The 15,649-nt window shown below is 39.9% G+C and overlaps 1 protein-coding gene across 2 annotated transcripts; it reads right to left on the bottom strand.

Moving 5' to 3' along the window:
- Positions 1–904: 904 nt before the first annotated feature.
- On the bottom strand, positions 905–14,600 carry ankle2 (ankyrin repeat and LEM domain containing 2). 2 transcript variants are annotated; one of them, XM_034692186.1, is made up of 13 exons: positions 14,479–14,600; positions 9,540–10,025; positions 7,923–8,117; positions 7,285–7,469; positions 6,565–6,753; positions 6,351–6,473; positions 5,903–5,966; positions 5,360–5,535; positions 5,142–5,248; positions 3,807–3,997; positions 2,729–3,599; positions 2,383–2,514; positions 905–1,901 (listed from the first exon to the last, which is right to left on the bottom strand). In XM_034692186.1, exons 2-13 carry the CDS (start codon positions 10,012–10,014, stop codon positions 1,691–1,693), a joined length of 2,919 nt encoding a protein of 972 aa, XP_034548077.1. In that variant the 5' UTR covers positions 10,015–10,025; positions 14,479–14,600; the 3' UTR covers positions 905–1,690. The 2 variants fall into 2 exon arrangements, with proteins under 2 accessions (XP_034548077.1, XP_034548078.1); XM_034692187.1 differs by lacking the exon at positions 14,479–14,600 and adding an exon at positions 12,197–12,320.
- Between the last annotated feature and the right edge of the window lie 1,049 nt (positions 14,601–15,649).

Below are 15,649 nucleotides of genomic sequence, written 5' to 3'. Positions count from 1 at the left end.
ATGTTTTAAGTTTTTAGGTGCATTTTTGCAAAGTTCCACATTCATAAACATTCAGAGAGCAGAATATGATCTGTTCTGTTGTCACCTGAGAGCACACGGATGACGATACAATCTTCTCAGTGAAGTAGTTTGTGCTCTCGGATAAAGGTTCACAAAAAAATGTACATTCAGAACGTGTTTCTCTCGCACCGACCAAGTGGCAATCTGAAATTTTCAATTGATTGGCTTTGTTTGTCCTTTACACATCGGAGAAGCCCTCGTACAGCAGTAACTCCATCCCAAAGGTACAAATTAGTTCACACGACAGGTTTTTACACATTCACATCCCACCATCAGATGTAACACGTCCAGGAGAACTGAAAAACGCTCCCATGAGAACACAAGTTTTCCATTTGACATTTTTGTAACCACCTTTAAAATTCTTAACACTTAGGGCATTAAAGCTCGACTAAGTATTAGTTCTGAGATCAACGCTCAGTCAGCTACTTATTGTAAAGTGAAAAAAGTAGTGAGAACTGTGTGACTAAGAATCAACACCAAACTGTGGAAATCTCAGCTAATTCTCATAAGTATAAGGCAGTTTTGTTAACAAGATGGCCGTAATATTCTAATAATTAACTTATATTCTGTTGCTGCTCAGCTTTGTCTTTTTGCCCCCAGTGGTTGAAAATCACTCGTTTCAGCTTTAAATTGATCTCAGTGGGCATTTTGACAGTTTTGCTCTGAGAAGGTGAATTCCAAGTTTACCTTCACTGATTGGCATTTTGTCATTCACACTTAAACTCTGGTAGATGCTTGTGAATGGAAGATATTCTGAACAAAATAAGAAATTGCACAGTCTAAGGCTGCCAGTGGAGGCAAAAAAAAAGGAGACGTCGAGAGATGTCCAGAAACCACTGGGAAAAAATGGAAAATGTATGCATGTATTTATTAGAGATCAAAATAAAATCATGGAAGCTCTCAGTCGTATTTGAACCATGCCTGCCATAATCCTCTGAGCGACGACGCGGCCAGTGAGGTCGACATTTCCAGATATTTGTGTTTGAGCTAGAGAGAGTCCACACTGACAGAGAACTGGTCCATCACTTCAGAAAATTAAGGCAATTCCTGAACTGAGGAAAACATAGGAAATGGCAGTCGGTTTTAACACCGTTAATAAAAACATTACATTTTTGTGCTACTGACCAACATACAAAAAATAACTTTTAAAATATTGACATTTGACTTTTTTTTAAGAACATCTTTAGTAACAGAATCCTTTTGAGGTTTCCACACTAAGCTTTTTGTGATGAGCTAACTTTGGGGAGTGCGGCTTGTTTTCACAATATTCAAAAAAGTTGACTCAGGCTATGATACAGGTGCTTCACACTGGCCACAAATAACATTACCGTCAATTCAACATGGTCCACACCCATACAGTACATAAATTACCACGGTTTCTTTTTTTTCCTTTTTAAAGTCTTGAGTGTACATCACAACCCAACGTGATGAGGATTCCTGTATTACAGAGGAGTAGTACCGTACATTAATACAAATCTTCCAGACAGTTGTGCATATTTCTGTTAGGTATGTGGTTTCTGAGCTCTGGTGCAGACACCTGGGTGCAGCTGGGTTTCAAGTGGAGAGGGGAGGGAGGGGTCAGGAGAGGGTATGGCCATATTGGTGGGGGGGGGGGGTCAGAAGTCGGCAGTTAGACCGGTGGCTCATTTAAGTGCTTGAGGCGGATGCGCTGGATGTAGCTAGCATTGGCAGGGCTGTAACGGCTGGGGCTGAAATCTGGTGAGGCGGCGTGCCGGGCAGGGCTGAAGCGACCGGTGGGAGACATCATGCCGCTGACCGGCGAACCGGGAGTCTGATGCTGCATCCTGAGTCGTGGTTTTACCACCGCAGGGCTGGGCCAGCTAGACAACAAACCAAAATCATTTAGTGGTTACACTTACAAGATTTATTTACTAACAATCATATTACAAAAAAGATGTCATGGACAAGCAACAAATTAATTAAATGTAATCTGGTATTTACCTAACCCCTAAACCCTAAACCCTAAACCTAACCCTAACCCAAACCTTAACCTTAACCTAACCCCTAACCCTAAACTCTCAACCTTTAACCCTAACCCTAACCCTAACCCTAACCCTAACCCTAACCCTAACCCTAAACCCCTAACCCTAACCCTAAACCAAAACCCAAAACCTAAACCTAAACCCTAACCCTAACCCAAAACCCAAAACCCTAACTTTTATCTGACAATCTGAGGCAATAAAACAAAAAACAACTCCCTTTTTCTGGACAAGTCAGCATCATAGACCAACAGTAAAATCAGCAGAGGAGTAAGAGAGAATATTATGCACTTTCAAAAACATGGCAGCTGAATCCACTTACCTCTGCATGTCTGATGCAGGGAACGACTTTATTGTGCTCTTCCACTTCTGAATGCTGGGATACTTCTGAGTGTCGATGTCAACATCTTCTATGGCCGACAAGACCTCTCGGTCCAACTTGGTTGGTGAATCCCTGCAAACACAAGATCATGTAAATGGCATTGTCCCTGCAGCCTTCCAAATAAATAATCAGCAATATATCATTAGTATTATATACATTATCCATAATATATTATTGTAAGTTTACAGGTGGAGGTTATCAAACCTTTAAAGAACTGGCAGCTTCCCAAATTCTCATCCGTCTCAACTAAAACCTTCCTGCACTCAGAGAAAGCATTTTGACTCACCCGTCAATAAAAAGTCCTCTTCTAATGTGCGGTGGGGTCCTTGGGAGGAACTCGTTGGAGTTATCCAAGGACTTATAGGATGACCCAGAGGATCCTGAGCTGCTCAGGTCCCTCCCTCCATGGTCCCATGACTTGGACCTGGCACAGAAGTTGCGCCCCCCTGATATTGACCCCCTAGTCCTGCCCAGCACCTCCAGGTTCTCCTCTGCTTCAAAGTACTCCTCTGAGCTGCCGCTGCTGCGCCTTCCCTCCGTCTCTCCTCCATCCGTTCTCCAGCCTGGCATTTCTACGCCCTCTCCATCTTGACTGCTGTGACCTAGAGAAAGGCGGTTCAGCCCGGAGCTCAGGTCTGTGTTGGAGGAGGAGCTGAAGGGGTCCTGGACATCCCGGTGCCGGTTCCCACCACTGCTCCTCCTTTCTCTGCAGCTGGTGTGGCTATCTACAGGTTCTTGCAGGGACATGCGCTCAAACTCCACCATGAGGTTGGAGATGGGCGACAGCAGGCAGGAGGAGGATGGGGAAGTGCGGGGAGTCACCTTGTCTCCATTGTGAGTCCTATCTCTGGAGGAGGAGCACAACCCGTTTTTGCAGACGACACCAGGCGACAGGAGGCCGTCGTCGCAGCAGCATAGCAGGTCCTGCTCGGCTGCTGTCTCGATCAGGTCGGCTCCGCGGTGGTGCAGCGCGATGGGCAGGATGTGAAACTCATGGCCGCCCACTGCTCCCTTTAGACCGTCCTTGGATGCAGCTGAGGAGGTGATGCTGGTGAGAGCTGCATTCTGCCTGTTCTTCATCTCTTCAAGGCTGATGTCATCACCCTCATCTAGGAAGGCACCCACAGAGATGGAGTTGCAGAACTTTTTCGGCTTGCCTGTGATTAGAGAGAAATGACCACAGCAGACTTCAAACTTTTCATCATCACATTGATCTGTCAGATCTTTATCACACATAGTATGTTGATTTGAACATCAGTTTGATATCTGACAAGACGACATAAGTGTGAGAACTTTCTTCACCATAATGCAACTGTACATTTCTTTAGAACTTGTAGCTTCCCTGATTTATGCAGGCAAAGTACCTGGAGAGGGGGTTCTGAACCTGTTGCTGGTCTCATTCTCCCCGGTCTCTTCTTGAGCTCGTGGGCTGAAGTCTCTTTTGCTCAGGTACTCTTCCAGTTTGCGGAGCCCCTCAGCTGATGACAGATCAACAAAACTGTCCAGGAAGTCCCAGTACTCTGACCATGGGTGGCCCATCCCATGAGCCAGATCTCTGCAGATAATAGATTAAGTATAGAGTCAGAACACTTCTCACTTCAGCTTTGTCTGGATGTATTAGTCACACTGGTGTTCTTTGTGTTGGATGGAGCTTGAGTAAACTATTGATGCCTAAACACTTCATATGAATAGCAAGGATCTTAGCACTTTAACTTTTAACTTAGTTTTATTTATTTATTTATGTATTATCTGGTTCAAATTTTAGTCACTTTTATTCAATTGTATTAATTAATTTTATTTTTTAAGTCTAGCATCCTATTTTCTTTTAATGGTTTAATATTTTAGTGTTTTATTATCTCAGAAATGTATTTTATTTTGGTGAGTTTTTTTACCCATCTTATTTTACCTCCAGTGTTTCCTGATCAAGATATCATGACAGTGTTTCCTCAGTTCATTCAGCAACTTCTTATTTATTTTTTATTTATTTTATTTGTATTGTTTTTATCATTATTGTTGAATATATTGTGTTCTTAACCTTAGGATTGTGGGGTGGGTTTGGGGTCGGGGTGGGGAGGTCTTTTTAAAAATATCTTGTTCTTAATTTATTCTATTTTAAGTTGTTTAAATGTACATAACTTTGTGTTACAATGTCATTGTATGAAAAGCGCTTTATAAATAAAGTCTGATTCATTGATTGATAGCTGGTAACTTTCAGACATTGGTCAGTCATTGTAGTCACTATTTTAAAATAGCTGAGGAACATCAAATATTTGCTACACAATCAAATAAACAGTGTAAATACACACTCCTGCAGGAGGATGAGGTGCTTCTCCGCCATGTTTGCTGCTAATCTGATTCTCCTAGCTTGATGTTCTCATACAATCTTAAATCTAAACTCTGTGTTTACCCACAGAGATGAATTGTTATTGTGTCCACCATGTTTTTGCCAGTAACAGTAAAGGTAGGCCTATCACTGAGAAACACTGATCAACATTAATAAAAGTGTCTGAGGCCAGAGTGTGTGGTACATGGCCCAGCATTTCTGTGCTCCTCAGAGACATGTTCTATGAGCTTGAGTGTGCTATCTTCATAAATAAAAGTTGACAGTTTGAAGTCCAGTTGTATAACCGTTCAGCAGAGTCACAATATCTTCATGAAAACATGTCGATCAAATAAACAGAGTGAGGTTTTGGACGTACCTGCCCACTCTCTCTGCCCCACGGTCAGGATCCGACTTGAAGATGTGGTGGAAAAGCTCGGCCCGGTCTCTGGGCGGAGTCTTCCAGGACCGACGGAAATCATCCGCCTGCAGTTGAAGGCCAATATATTTTTGTCACTAAATGTTTGAAATAATGCCATGAAATGATGCTTTGATGGACTAAGATAAACAAAGACAGGTAGTCAGAAAGGAACTTGCTTTAGAGGGGCTCAGCGGGCCCGCAAAGGCTGTGACGGTCATCAGTGGATCCTTGGGGCTTCTTGAATGCCACTGCATATGTGAGACACTTTCTGAGGACTCAGGTGACCACAGAGCACCGATGACGGGCTGAGAGGTGTTGTCTGTGGCTCTCAGTAAAGGGATGTAGCAGCGGTCTGTGACACAACAGGCAATGTTAAGATTAGATTTCATGAAGAATAGATGAGACTTTGATTCAGAGCTTTAGAGAACAGCAGCTACATCATTTTCACAGAGGTGTCACACATGGGAATCAGATTTAAAGTTGGTAGTGGACATCACAACAAAACTTTCTAGGTGTATAAATGTCATCTGCATATGGTGCTGTCAATCAAATTATAAATACATCAAACAGTGTTGCACAACCTGATTCATTACGTAACATTCAGCTTCTCTTGCTCTATTTCTGAAAGAGCTGAATGGAAACAGCGTGTGTTTATCAGGTAATATGACTGAAAACTAACAAAATATGATAATAATAATCAAGAAAGTGTGTTCTCTTACCCTCCAAATAGTCACATATCTTCTGCCTCACTTCTTGAGTTTTGTTTTTCCTGCTACAAATAAGCTGTAGGAAAAAAAAAAAAAAAAAAGAACAATTGGAGATGTATGTACTGGGGACAACATAAAACTGTTGCTGGATTAGCAGGGGAAAGAATTTGCTCATGCTCATCTATGTTTAGCCTTCAATACGCACTGAGTGATTGTTGCCAAAGATTTAAAAAGCAAGCTTAAAGGTCACAGCTTCAAAATCTGAGTAAGGAGAACTGCACCTCCCTCTGCAACGACTGGCACAATGTCAGCAGTGCTGTTTGTGGACAAATCTATGTGTGCACACTAAGAGCAACTCAGTGTAATATCCCCCCCAGAGAAGACAACCTGGACGACACTGAAGACTCTTATTGAATGTAAATGTTGATGAATAAAGGGTTAAAAAATAAAACCTGCTTACATCACAAGGCTTCTGGCCATCTTTGTTCTTGCAGTTCTTAGCGATGTCAGGATGCGAGCACAGGACATTGACCACTTCTGGACATCCAAACTTACAGGCAAAGTGGAGCGGTGTTTCAAAGCCCTGAAGCATGACGACAGGAGCAGATTTTTTAAAAACAGACCATTTGATATGTTTTCAATTAAGTTTGAGAATTTATTGGAGAAAAACTCACAGCCTTATCTGGGGTGTTGAGGTATAGATCTACAATGTAGTGGATACGTTTCTGCAGCATGACTTCCTGGTCATCTGGGTACATGAGGCGCATGAATTCTGGGTTTTCTAAGATGTCCAGCAGCAGCTGAGCAATTCCTGCCTGGTTCTCCTTTGCTGCCACATGCATGACGTTGTACCTGCAGCCCTCCTAATCACAGGAAAGAGAACTGATCAGTCTTCTGTTAGCAGGAAAAGATGCGTCATTTAGTCCACAGGCACTATTTGACCTTAACTTTACCTGCTTTAGATCTAACTTATTTAATATGTCAATGAATAGGGCTTAAGACACTTGGAGTGTATTACAGAAGCAGTGAATTTGCATGTTTAAATTCCAACTTCCAAAGACTGATCCAATAGTGAAAGTTTTTTTTTAAAAAGTAGTATTTTCAGAGCAGATATTCACTCATACAATAGGTCAGATTTGTGTCTTAATATAAGGAGCTCCAAGCTTGGAAAGAGCTTCAAACTAAATGTTGGTGTGGGTGTAGAAAAGACGTTTATGTATCAACAAGTAAAAATGTTCCAAGTAAGGTAATGCACAGCTATTAATAGCAAAAAGTTTCCACAGAGTTTGAGAAACCACAACAAGCTCAAACATGACTACCTCTCCATTTGACTCCAGGTTTATTTATCCTGTGTTTGGGGAAACTGGGTAACAATGATCACCGTCTGTCCTCACCTGCACTATAGTGGGATTATCCCCTGAGCCGATGAGATATCGTGGATTGCTCCACACCAGCTCGCTGAAGGCCACCTCGTCTCCCTTTTCCACAGCTTTCCTCAGTTTGGCAGTCAGGTCCTGGGTGCGCGGGCTCTTGAAGCTGTTCGCTCTCTCCCGGTTGATGGTATCAACCTCCATGTTGTCTGTTGTGGAGGGGAAAGGCAAAATATCACTCAAGGCTGGAGTGGCCTGTGCACCTGTTACTTTATCTGCTGGCTCTATATTACATCTCAGATACTGATTCATTTAGAGAACTGTATATCTCACCACTTAACTACACGTTATTAAGCTATGATAAGCTCATTCGGGGCTCTTCAATAAAAGGCAGAAAAAAAGTAGTAGTCAAAAAGACACTACATGATTCTTGTTGATAAATGGCCTTACTTAGAAGGTCTGCCACCTCTCAGACAATGCAAGTTGAATGAGAGCCAACAAAGACATTTTATTTCTAAAGATGAAAGCATGTCTTCTAATGGCAGACATGCAAAACATATGCATCATTCTTTAGGACAACAATATTAAGACTGAGTAACAGCCTTGAGTAACAGAAGGAATTCAATTTAGAGGAAACAATTCACTTTAGCTCATCTTCTTACCTTTACTAAGGACCAGGCCAGGTTTGACTGGAGAGACACAGGGTGCAGATTTGTTTGGAGAGGGGAAATAGTCACAGATACCCTTAGCAAACTTCTCAGCATCCTCACGGTTGGGAAAGGCCTTGAAGCGGGCTCCCTTCATCATCTTCACTGCTTGAAGGGCATCTTTCTTATCTGCGTACACGTGTGCTCTTTCTGCAGACAGAAAAAAACATTTAAATCAAAACATGTTATGGTTTCATTCTAATGTGCATCATCAATGTGGCTTTCTAATAATAATAATAATAACTGGTATCTATAGAGCACCTTTCAAAAAACCCAAGTTCGCTTAACAAGGTCAGGAAGGGGGTCTGGGGGGTAGGTGGGGATAACACTATCTAAAACTTGTAGTTTCAGAATTTAGTTATTTCTGAATTTGTGTTTTTTTTTTTTGTCTAGTCTGTCTGTGAACAGTGAACACACTACTGAAGGTCTACAAAGAAACTAATGCTGCTGCAGTTATCATAAAAGCTTGCTCTGTCTGATTGATATTATCAGCATTGATTTTTGAGGCAGCTCAAGATTAGAATTAGATCAATACTCCACATCAGAGACATCAGGCAGCTCTACTGTGCTAGAAATAAAAACATCAAATGTTTTCATCCACTTAACACATGTGGATGCAAATTCTCCCAAAACAAATATGAAACAGACCACACAGAAAATGAGATTAACAAAAGGGAACATGATCCTCTTTTTCTAATGTTGGCCTCAAGTCAGTCTAAAATGAGTTTTGCGTTTTTTTCTGAAGCTGACAGAAAGGGGCACAAATTGATTCATTTTGGGAAGATAAAAAATCATGAGTTCCCTTTATTTTAGTTTTTTCTTCTCGGCCTTAAACATTTTTATTTATTGAATGTATTGCTATCGTTTAGATACTCTTTAATGGAACCAACAAAGCATGATGACAGTGTATGTATCTGTCTGCACTGTAATCACGAGCTCACCAGACACCCAAAATGTACTCAGAAATATCATTTAAAACATTTTAAAAATTAAAGAAAAAAAAAACAGAACTTAGAGAAACAATGTCTACTACTGCTTAAGAAATATTTTGAGTTAAAAACAAAGAAAAATAGAATCAACACATTTATCATGTTAATAAGCCTGGATCTCATTTCATGTTGAATACAGGAGAGTAATTACAGCTGCTCTTATCTTAAAGCTCACCACTAAATAAAGTGTTTCTGGTATAGACTTATTTCACTTTAAGCTATAATTACACTTATTCATCTAGGATCTAAGAATTTAACTAAAACTGAGCTGAACAGTGACACATTTGTTTTTATTTTTACAAGATTTTCAAATGTCTTTGAAAGACTTCCATTTATAGAGATCATTAATGTATTGTTTATTTTCCTTTATGTCAAATGTAGTGTCTGGAATGATGAAAATAAGGTTAGTCATGTTTACAAGGTGTTTTTTTCCCCACACTCTGATTAACTCTTTCAAGTAATACCTAGATTCAAAACCACCCAGCAAGTTTTCCTGAGCCGTGATTTAACTTTCATAAACTCTTTGTATATAATACTGAAAAGTGTCTGACCACACTGAAAGTAAAAGCTGAGTCTGTCGTACCGTTTCTGGCCAGAACGTCTTCCCACAGCGGACACACTCCATAGTAAAAAGTTGGGGACACTTGTGCTGGTTTTGAAGGTGTTTCTGTTTTGGACTGAGAGTTACTGCCTTTAACCGTGATTTCTTCCTCCTCTGGAGGGTTCAGACCCACACCGTACCCAAAGTCTAACTCTTCACTGGCAGTCTCAGAGCGCTTGCTGCTTGTTGCAGCCGAGGTGGTTGGAACTGCCGCTGCACATGACGTAGCTCTGGCATGTTCTGCGACGCAGGCGGCACTGCCGGAGACGTCTGCTGAAGAGCTGTTCTCTGATTCAGGGGTACTGCTCTCTGGCCCGGCCAGGACTCGGGCTAACTTCCTCTCAAAGGTTGCTCGGGTGGTCGCTGTGATGGGGCCGCACTTGACGTCTGCTCGAGCAAACTCCTCCCGCAGTTCATCAGAACTCAGCCCCCGCAGCCTGCTCAGAACTGCCTCCATGCTTCAGCTCCCTGCAAAAAAACCACAACATACACTTCAGCCACACGAGCAAAAACGACCACAGTAAGGTCATAAACTGAAAAACAACCATGTTAGGAAATTTTACAATAAGCATACTTTTTTTTAAAACAAACAATAGAAGGGATTTTTTTACCCTGAATTAGTAGTCCAACTGTTAGAAGGAACAATTATTCAACTCTTGTTTAGTAAAATGAATGTCATGAAAACATCAGGTCTTTATATAATACTGCCTGTAATTACTGCTATTTAATCTATATTCCATTTGTAACATTGTATATATCTAAATTGTATTTTATCTTTATCTATCTACTTATTTTATTTTACTTGTTGAAACTTCTTCTTGATTGTACTTATGTCTGGGTTGCTGTAACAACTGAATCCCCCCCCCCCCCCCCCCCGGGGGGATCAATAAAGTAATATCTTATCTTTTATTTGTTTCACTTTCAAACAGCTCCACTACAATTTCCTTCAAATTACAACCACAATTTAAAAATACAATAACTTCTACATCAGATGAGTTTCCTTTGAATAATAGAAATATATTTATAATATTGGTGAAACTCTGTCATAAATGACGATGTTAGCTCAGTGAGTAACACTAGCTTAATATTTAGGGGATGGGACGAAACACTGATGTGATTATATACCATCTTCCTGACTTGGGACTCGTGTAATACAGTAACCTTAACGCTGGCACCAAATATGAATTGTGAATTCAAAAATAAGAACACATTCTGAAGAGAATTACTTCTAAATAGACTCACTGCATCAACACTTTGTTACCCTTTGAAGAGGCACTAATGAAATTAATCTTGAACCACGCTCCATTCATTTGATACTTTGATGCATCTTTATATGATTGTCCTGCTGTTTATCAGCTACTGTAGAATCACTGTATCGTGATATTAGTGTGATCATTGGCATTAGATGACAGATTGAGTCGTGAGTTACTCTTACATGACCACCCTCATTAATAATAGGGATGTAAGGATACACTCAACCACGATTTGATTCCCAATTTTTGGTTCACGATACGATTCACTCACGATTCTCTAACGATTTTCAGGCAAACTGGATTGAACTCAACATTTAAATAACTATTATTTTATAGCAATTCTCAGATATGGACAGTTGCATTATATGTTTTTTCTCTTATATTTCTTTGTAAACAAAGTAATCCTTTTTCATTTTTAAGGTGTATTGTAACTCAAATAAAAACTCTGCCCACTTTTTTTCAGCCCCACTAAAAAATGGCCGCACAAAAATAACTAACAATTATAGAGAAACGAAAAGTGAACGATTCCCAAATGAAAGTATTAAATATTAAAACAAATAAGGTACATCTCTTTATATTAGGGATGTCCATTTCAAGTATCCTCCTTGGTCAATCTTTGGAAATGTTAAGGATCAATTAGTGTTTAATCATTAAAACAACATGAACGTTTCCATGTAAAAAAGATTGTCAAATAAATGTGTTTTTTCCCCCCTAAATCAAATTTTCTTTCATGACACAATAATGATCTATAATGAAACTCAAGAGCATGCATGGGGCATTAACATTAAGGGGTATCAATCCCCATTATAGAACAGAAAACTACAGTAAATTTCAGAACAATAACACCGACTAGTATGAACAATAACTCTATTCCATGCAACAACAAGCATGTCCAGGTAGGATGCACACATTTATTCCAGAACTCATGTGTGCATAACAGCTGCACATTCTTTCACAACGATAGGTTCAATAAAAGCAGATGCATCAATGCAGATGCTTCTTCAGGACCTATTAATGACCTAACTTATGACAACAGGACAAACCACATTTATTTGACACAACATCTGCTAGCTAGCATGCTAATAGATAAGTCAGCTTTAGCAGCCGGGGAGTGAGCCTGACAAAGCTAGCAGGAGGGAAACCGCTCGGATGAAATCTAGACTGAGTAAAGCACTCAGTTTGGGCCGGAATATTACAGAAAATAGATTAAATTAAAAACTGGGTTAAAAAACAACAGAATAGTCGGTTCATTCGCATGCTGTCACGCCCAAGTATGTCATTCGAGGAGGGTTTTCAGGCTGTAACAAATGTGATACGTCTTCGTGGTGATGACTAAATTAAAGAGTACGTGATGACATCTTGTAACGAATGTTTCCCTGTACTTACCGAAGAACATGTTTATTTAATATACGCGGAGGATTGAGAACACGTTGTTAGTTTTGCACTGGTAAACTGTTGGAGAGACACAAAGCTGGAGACGGTCTGGAAGAGTCTCATTGTTTACAACATGTTGTGCGCATGCGCAGTTTCAAGGGAGGGCTCAAGTTGCATTCCAGATCAGTGGGAAACCTGAAAGGTGGAGACTACTTGAGATTGTTTTTGTTTGTTTGATTGTTTATTTATTTGCACAGTTTTAAAAAAGAGCAAAGATGCCTTTTAATCACACAACATAATTGCACAAAAGGATGACCATAGCAATATGTAATTTAGAGTGCTACACAGATGTGTGTGTTTTATTTTTATTTAATTGTTTGTTTTTCTGTTATTTTTTTGTTTGATCGTCTTGTTGTTTTTATTGTAGAATGGGATTTTTAATACTATCATTTAATTTTATTGACAAATACTTGTTGGTCCTAACAACAAAGGGTAAACTATACACCTGTTTTTATTTCTTAAAGCTGCTGTTGGTAGTCACAGAGTAAACATATGTTCAGAGAGGGGGACTTCAAATGTCAACACTATCCCTCCCAACCAGATTTCCTCTTATCCCCCCAACACAGACCAGCGTGTGCAAGGCTAAGGTGATTCCTGAGCCTGGTGGGACAGCTCAGCAGTCATCATGATAGTGCCGGACTCATAACCGATCAGAGGTGGAGTACAGCCCGTCCTTAACCAATCAGGACAGAGGATTGGAGATTAGTTATGATTGGTTCGTCATAACGGGAACGAGGGAAATAATAACATTGCTTGATACAAAGGCATCCATGATAGAAAATCCCTCTCACCCCCTGCATGAGACTGTGGGGTCCCTGAGCAGCTCCTTCAGCAGCAGACTGAGACTACCACCCTGCAGGACGGAGCGCTACCGCAGGTCCTTCATCCCATCTGCAATCAGACTGTTCAACACCAGCACTGCTGTGTCCCGTTAATCAGCTGTGCTCATCTTTCATTACACTACATGGAAGTTACTATGTGACTTGGCACATTCACAAATAACTACTGTATCCATCTGAATCGCACTGTTCTTCATACTGTGTATGTTTGTTTTTAAATAACCTGGTGCAATTTTTATCGTGCAATAACTTACCTATTTATCAGATAGAAATGTACATAGTGTGTATATATCTGTAATAGTTGCCATATTTTATTTTACTTTTATTTTATTTTACCCTTGTCATTGCTATTATTGTTGTTATTATATTTTTTAACTATGTTAGTACATTGTTGTATTCCCCTGTCCTGTGTTGTAACAAAAGAATTTCCCCCAACGGGGGACAAATAAAGTATATCTTATCTTATCTTATTGGAAAACACAGAGATTTCGCAATGGTCTCAAATTACTCCACTTACTGATAAGTACTGATGGGCATTATGACCTTTTCTCCAAACCCAGCAGAAAAAAAGCAACATTTTGTACACCAACAGTAACTTTAAATTATGGCCAAATTCGCCCTTCTTTTTAAATACACTCTTCCTCTTTCAAGAAGAACATCTTAGTAAAAATATTGGAGGAAATTCCAGTTATTTAAACAAAGAGCTGTTTTGTACTACCATGAAAGTATTTTTTTTTTGATTGTCAAGAGACAGTAGAGACAGAGAGCACCTCAAATTATATTTTCAGAATGTCTTGTAAATTTACGGACTCTCCTGAAGTTTTGAACGCAGCATCATGGTCTCCTGTAAAAGACGTGACTAATCCAAGGAAACGGAACCCTTGTAAACTAGTGTCTACTTTCAAAAACAGATGGACCAGTGTGGAATTAAAATTAACGTTAATAAATGTACTGTCGGTATAAACTCTCTGCCAATTAAAAATCGTGCTTGTGCAGTCCCCTCTATGTAGGCCAACTTGATCAGGCATGTATCGGGCAAGCCCACAGGAAGACACTGTGAATCTCAAGACATTAGAAACAACAACCAATTTAAAAACGATGAAGTCACCTATTTATGTCACTGTCCGATAATGATAGAGGCAAGCCAATATAGAGGAAAGTATCCCCAAAATGCCTCCCAGGGAAGCTGATATTAACAAGCATGCTAACAGACATTAGCCAACTAGCAAAGCAAGAGGCTACATCAAGCCGCCGGTTCGTAAAGCAGACGTCAACACGTGGGGTAAGAATACAGTTATCGAAGTGTTACAGCAGCCAACATTGTAGCCATGTACCACAGTTAAATGTAGAGAGCCATTAGTTGAGGTTTTTTAAATAAAATAGTGCCGTATCTACCTCCTCCTCTCTCCCCGGCTACAGCTGCTAGGTGTCTTCTCACCGCGACGGTTTCAAAATACAGAGTTTGAGGACCCGGGTCCGTCCAAGGAGCGCCTGAACAAAAATAACATCCGCAACACCGGGAACAGGATATTGAAAATATCGTTGTCGTTAAAGCTTGCTCATCACATAGCATTTAATTATAAAGGATAATAATCTGTTGTTAAACAATTTTAATTCACATCAGGACAGGCCCGTGGCATAGGCATTATAGGCAAATGCTAGGGGCGCCGGCCGTCCATATGGGGCGCCGCTATGAGTTATTAAGAAAATTTGAAGATATTATGAACAACACTATTTTTTTATCTAATTTAATTTTGGATTAAATTGCGGAATGATGCCAGTTAACATTTAAAAGCTTGTGATTCGCGCTGCAAATGAACTCTTAAATATTACGCCTTAATTTTTCAGGACAGCTGGGGATGGGGGGGCTATTGCACTATGTCAGGTACTACTATCACTGCCACAGAGACCTGTTCGTCTTCCTTGTTTTGCACAATACAGTACCATCTGTGGCAATGTAGAACATTACCGCCCAACCCCGGTGTTTTCTGTCCTATTATTCTTTGTATCTGTGTGTGTTGTTTTTTGTATTGTCATATGTGTTGAAAACTCAATAAAAATATTTGAAATAAAAAAAAGCTTGTGATTCACTTTTGGTTTTCAGAAATAATGGTATTGCAAATCATTTTTTGAAGTCTTTAAGTGTTCTTGATTTACTTGTTTTTGTTGTTTTCTTTACACGTTGGAAGCTGTCGGCTTAAATAAGCATTGTGCTCATCACTTAATGCATTACTGTTGCTTTGTTGACAGTGTCTGCACTGTGACAATTATTGTTTTTTTTAATGACTTAATAAATTCTGCTACTACTACATTATATTTTGAAATTATATTTTCTCCCCTGCCAAATATCAGTGTTGTTTCATTAATGTTCTTTGAGAGGTAATTTGTATTTTAAAGTAAATAAAACCTGTAAAACATAAAGTTGTGTGCCAGTTGTCTTTAAGTGTATATGTGATGTGATTGTTGTAGTAGTTGGTTACAATACAAGGGGCACCAGTTAAAATCTTGCCTAGGGCATGAAGTCGGTTAGGGCTGGCTCGGATTTACATCTTCCTTAACTTTTAGT

The sequence above is a fragment of the Notolabrus celidotus genome, chromosome 9 (genome assembly GCF_009762535.1).
Source record: "Notolabrus celidotus isolate fNotCel1 chromosome 9, fNotCel1.pri, whole genome shotgun sequence".
Lineage (NCBI taxonomy): Eukaryota > Metazoa > Chordata > Actinopteri > Labriformes > Labridae > Notolabrus > Notolabrus celidotus.
Note: the sequence above shows the minus strand (reverse complement) of the source record. Positions and strands in the feature narration are given on the sequence as shown.

Bases quoted from the DNA above. Each gene is read 5' to 3' on its own strand.
- ankle2 (XM_034692186.1), bottom strand. From the start codon at position 10,014: ATGGAGGCAGTTCTGAGCAGGCTGCGGGGGCTGAGTTCTGATGAACTG. The intron at 6,474-6,564 runs GTGAGTTTTTCT...GTCATGCTTCAG, and splicing joins TCAACACCCCAGATAAGGCT to GGCTTTGAAACACCGCTCCA. The intron at 2,515-2,728 runs GTGAGTCAAAAT...TTGTGTTTGCAG, and splicing joins AGAGGACTTTTTATTGACGG to GGATTCACCAACCAAGTTGG.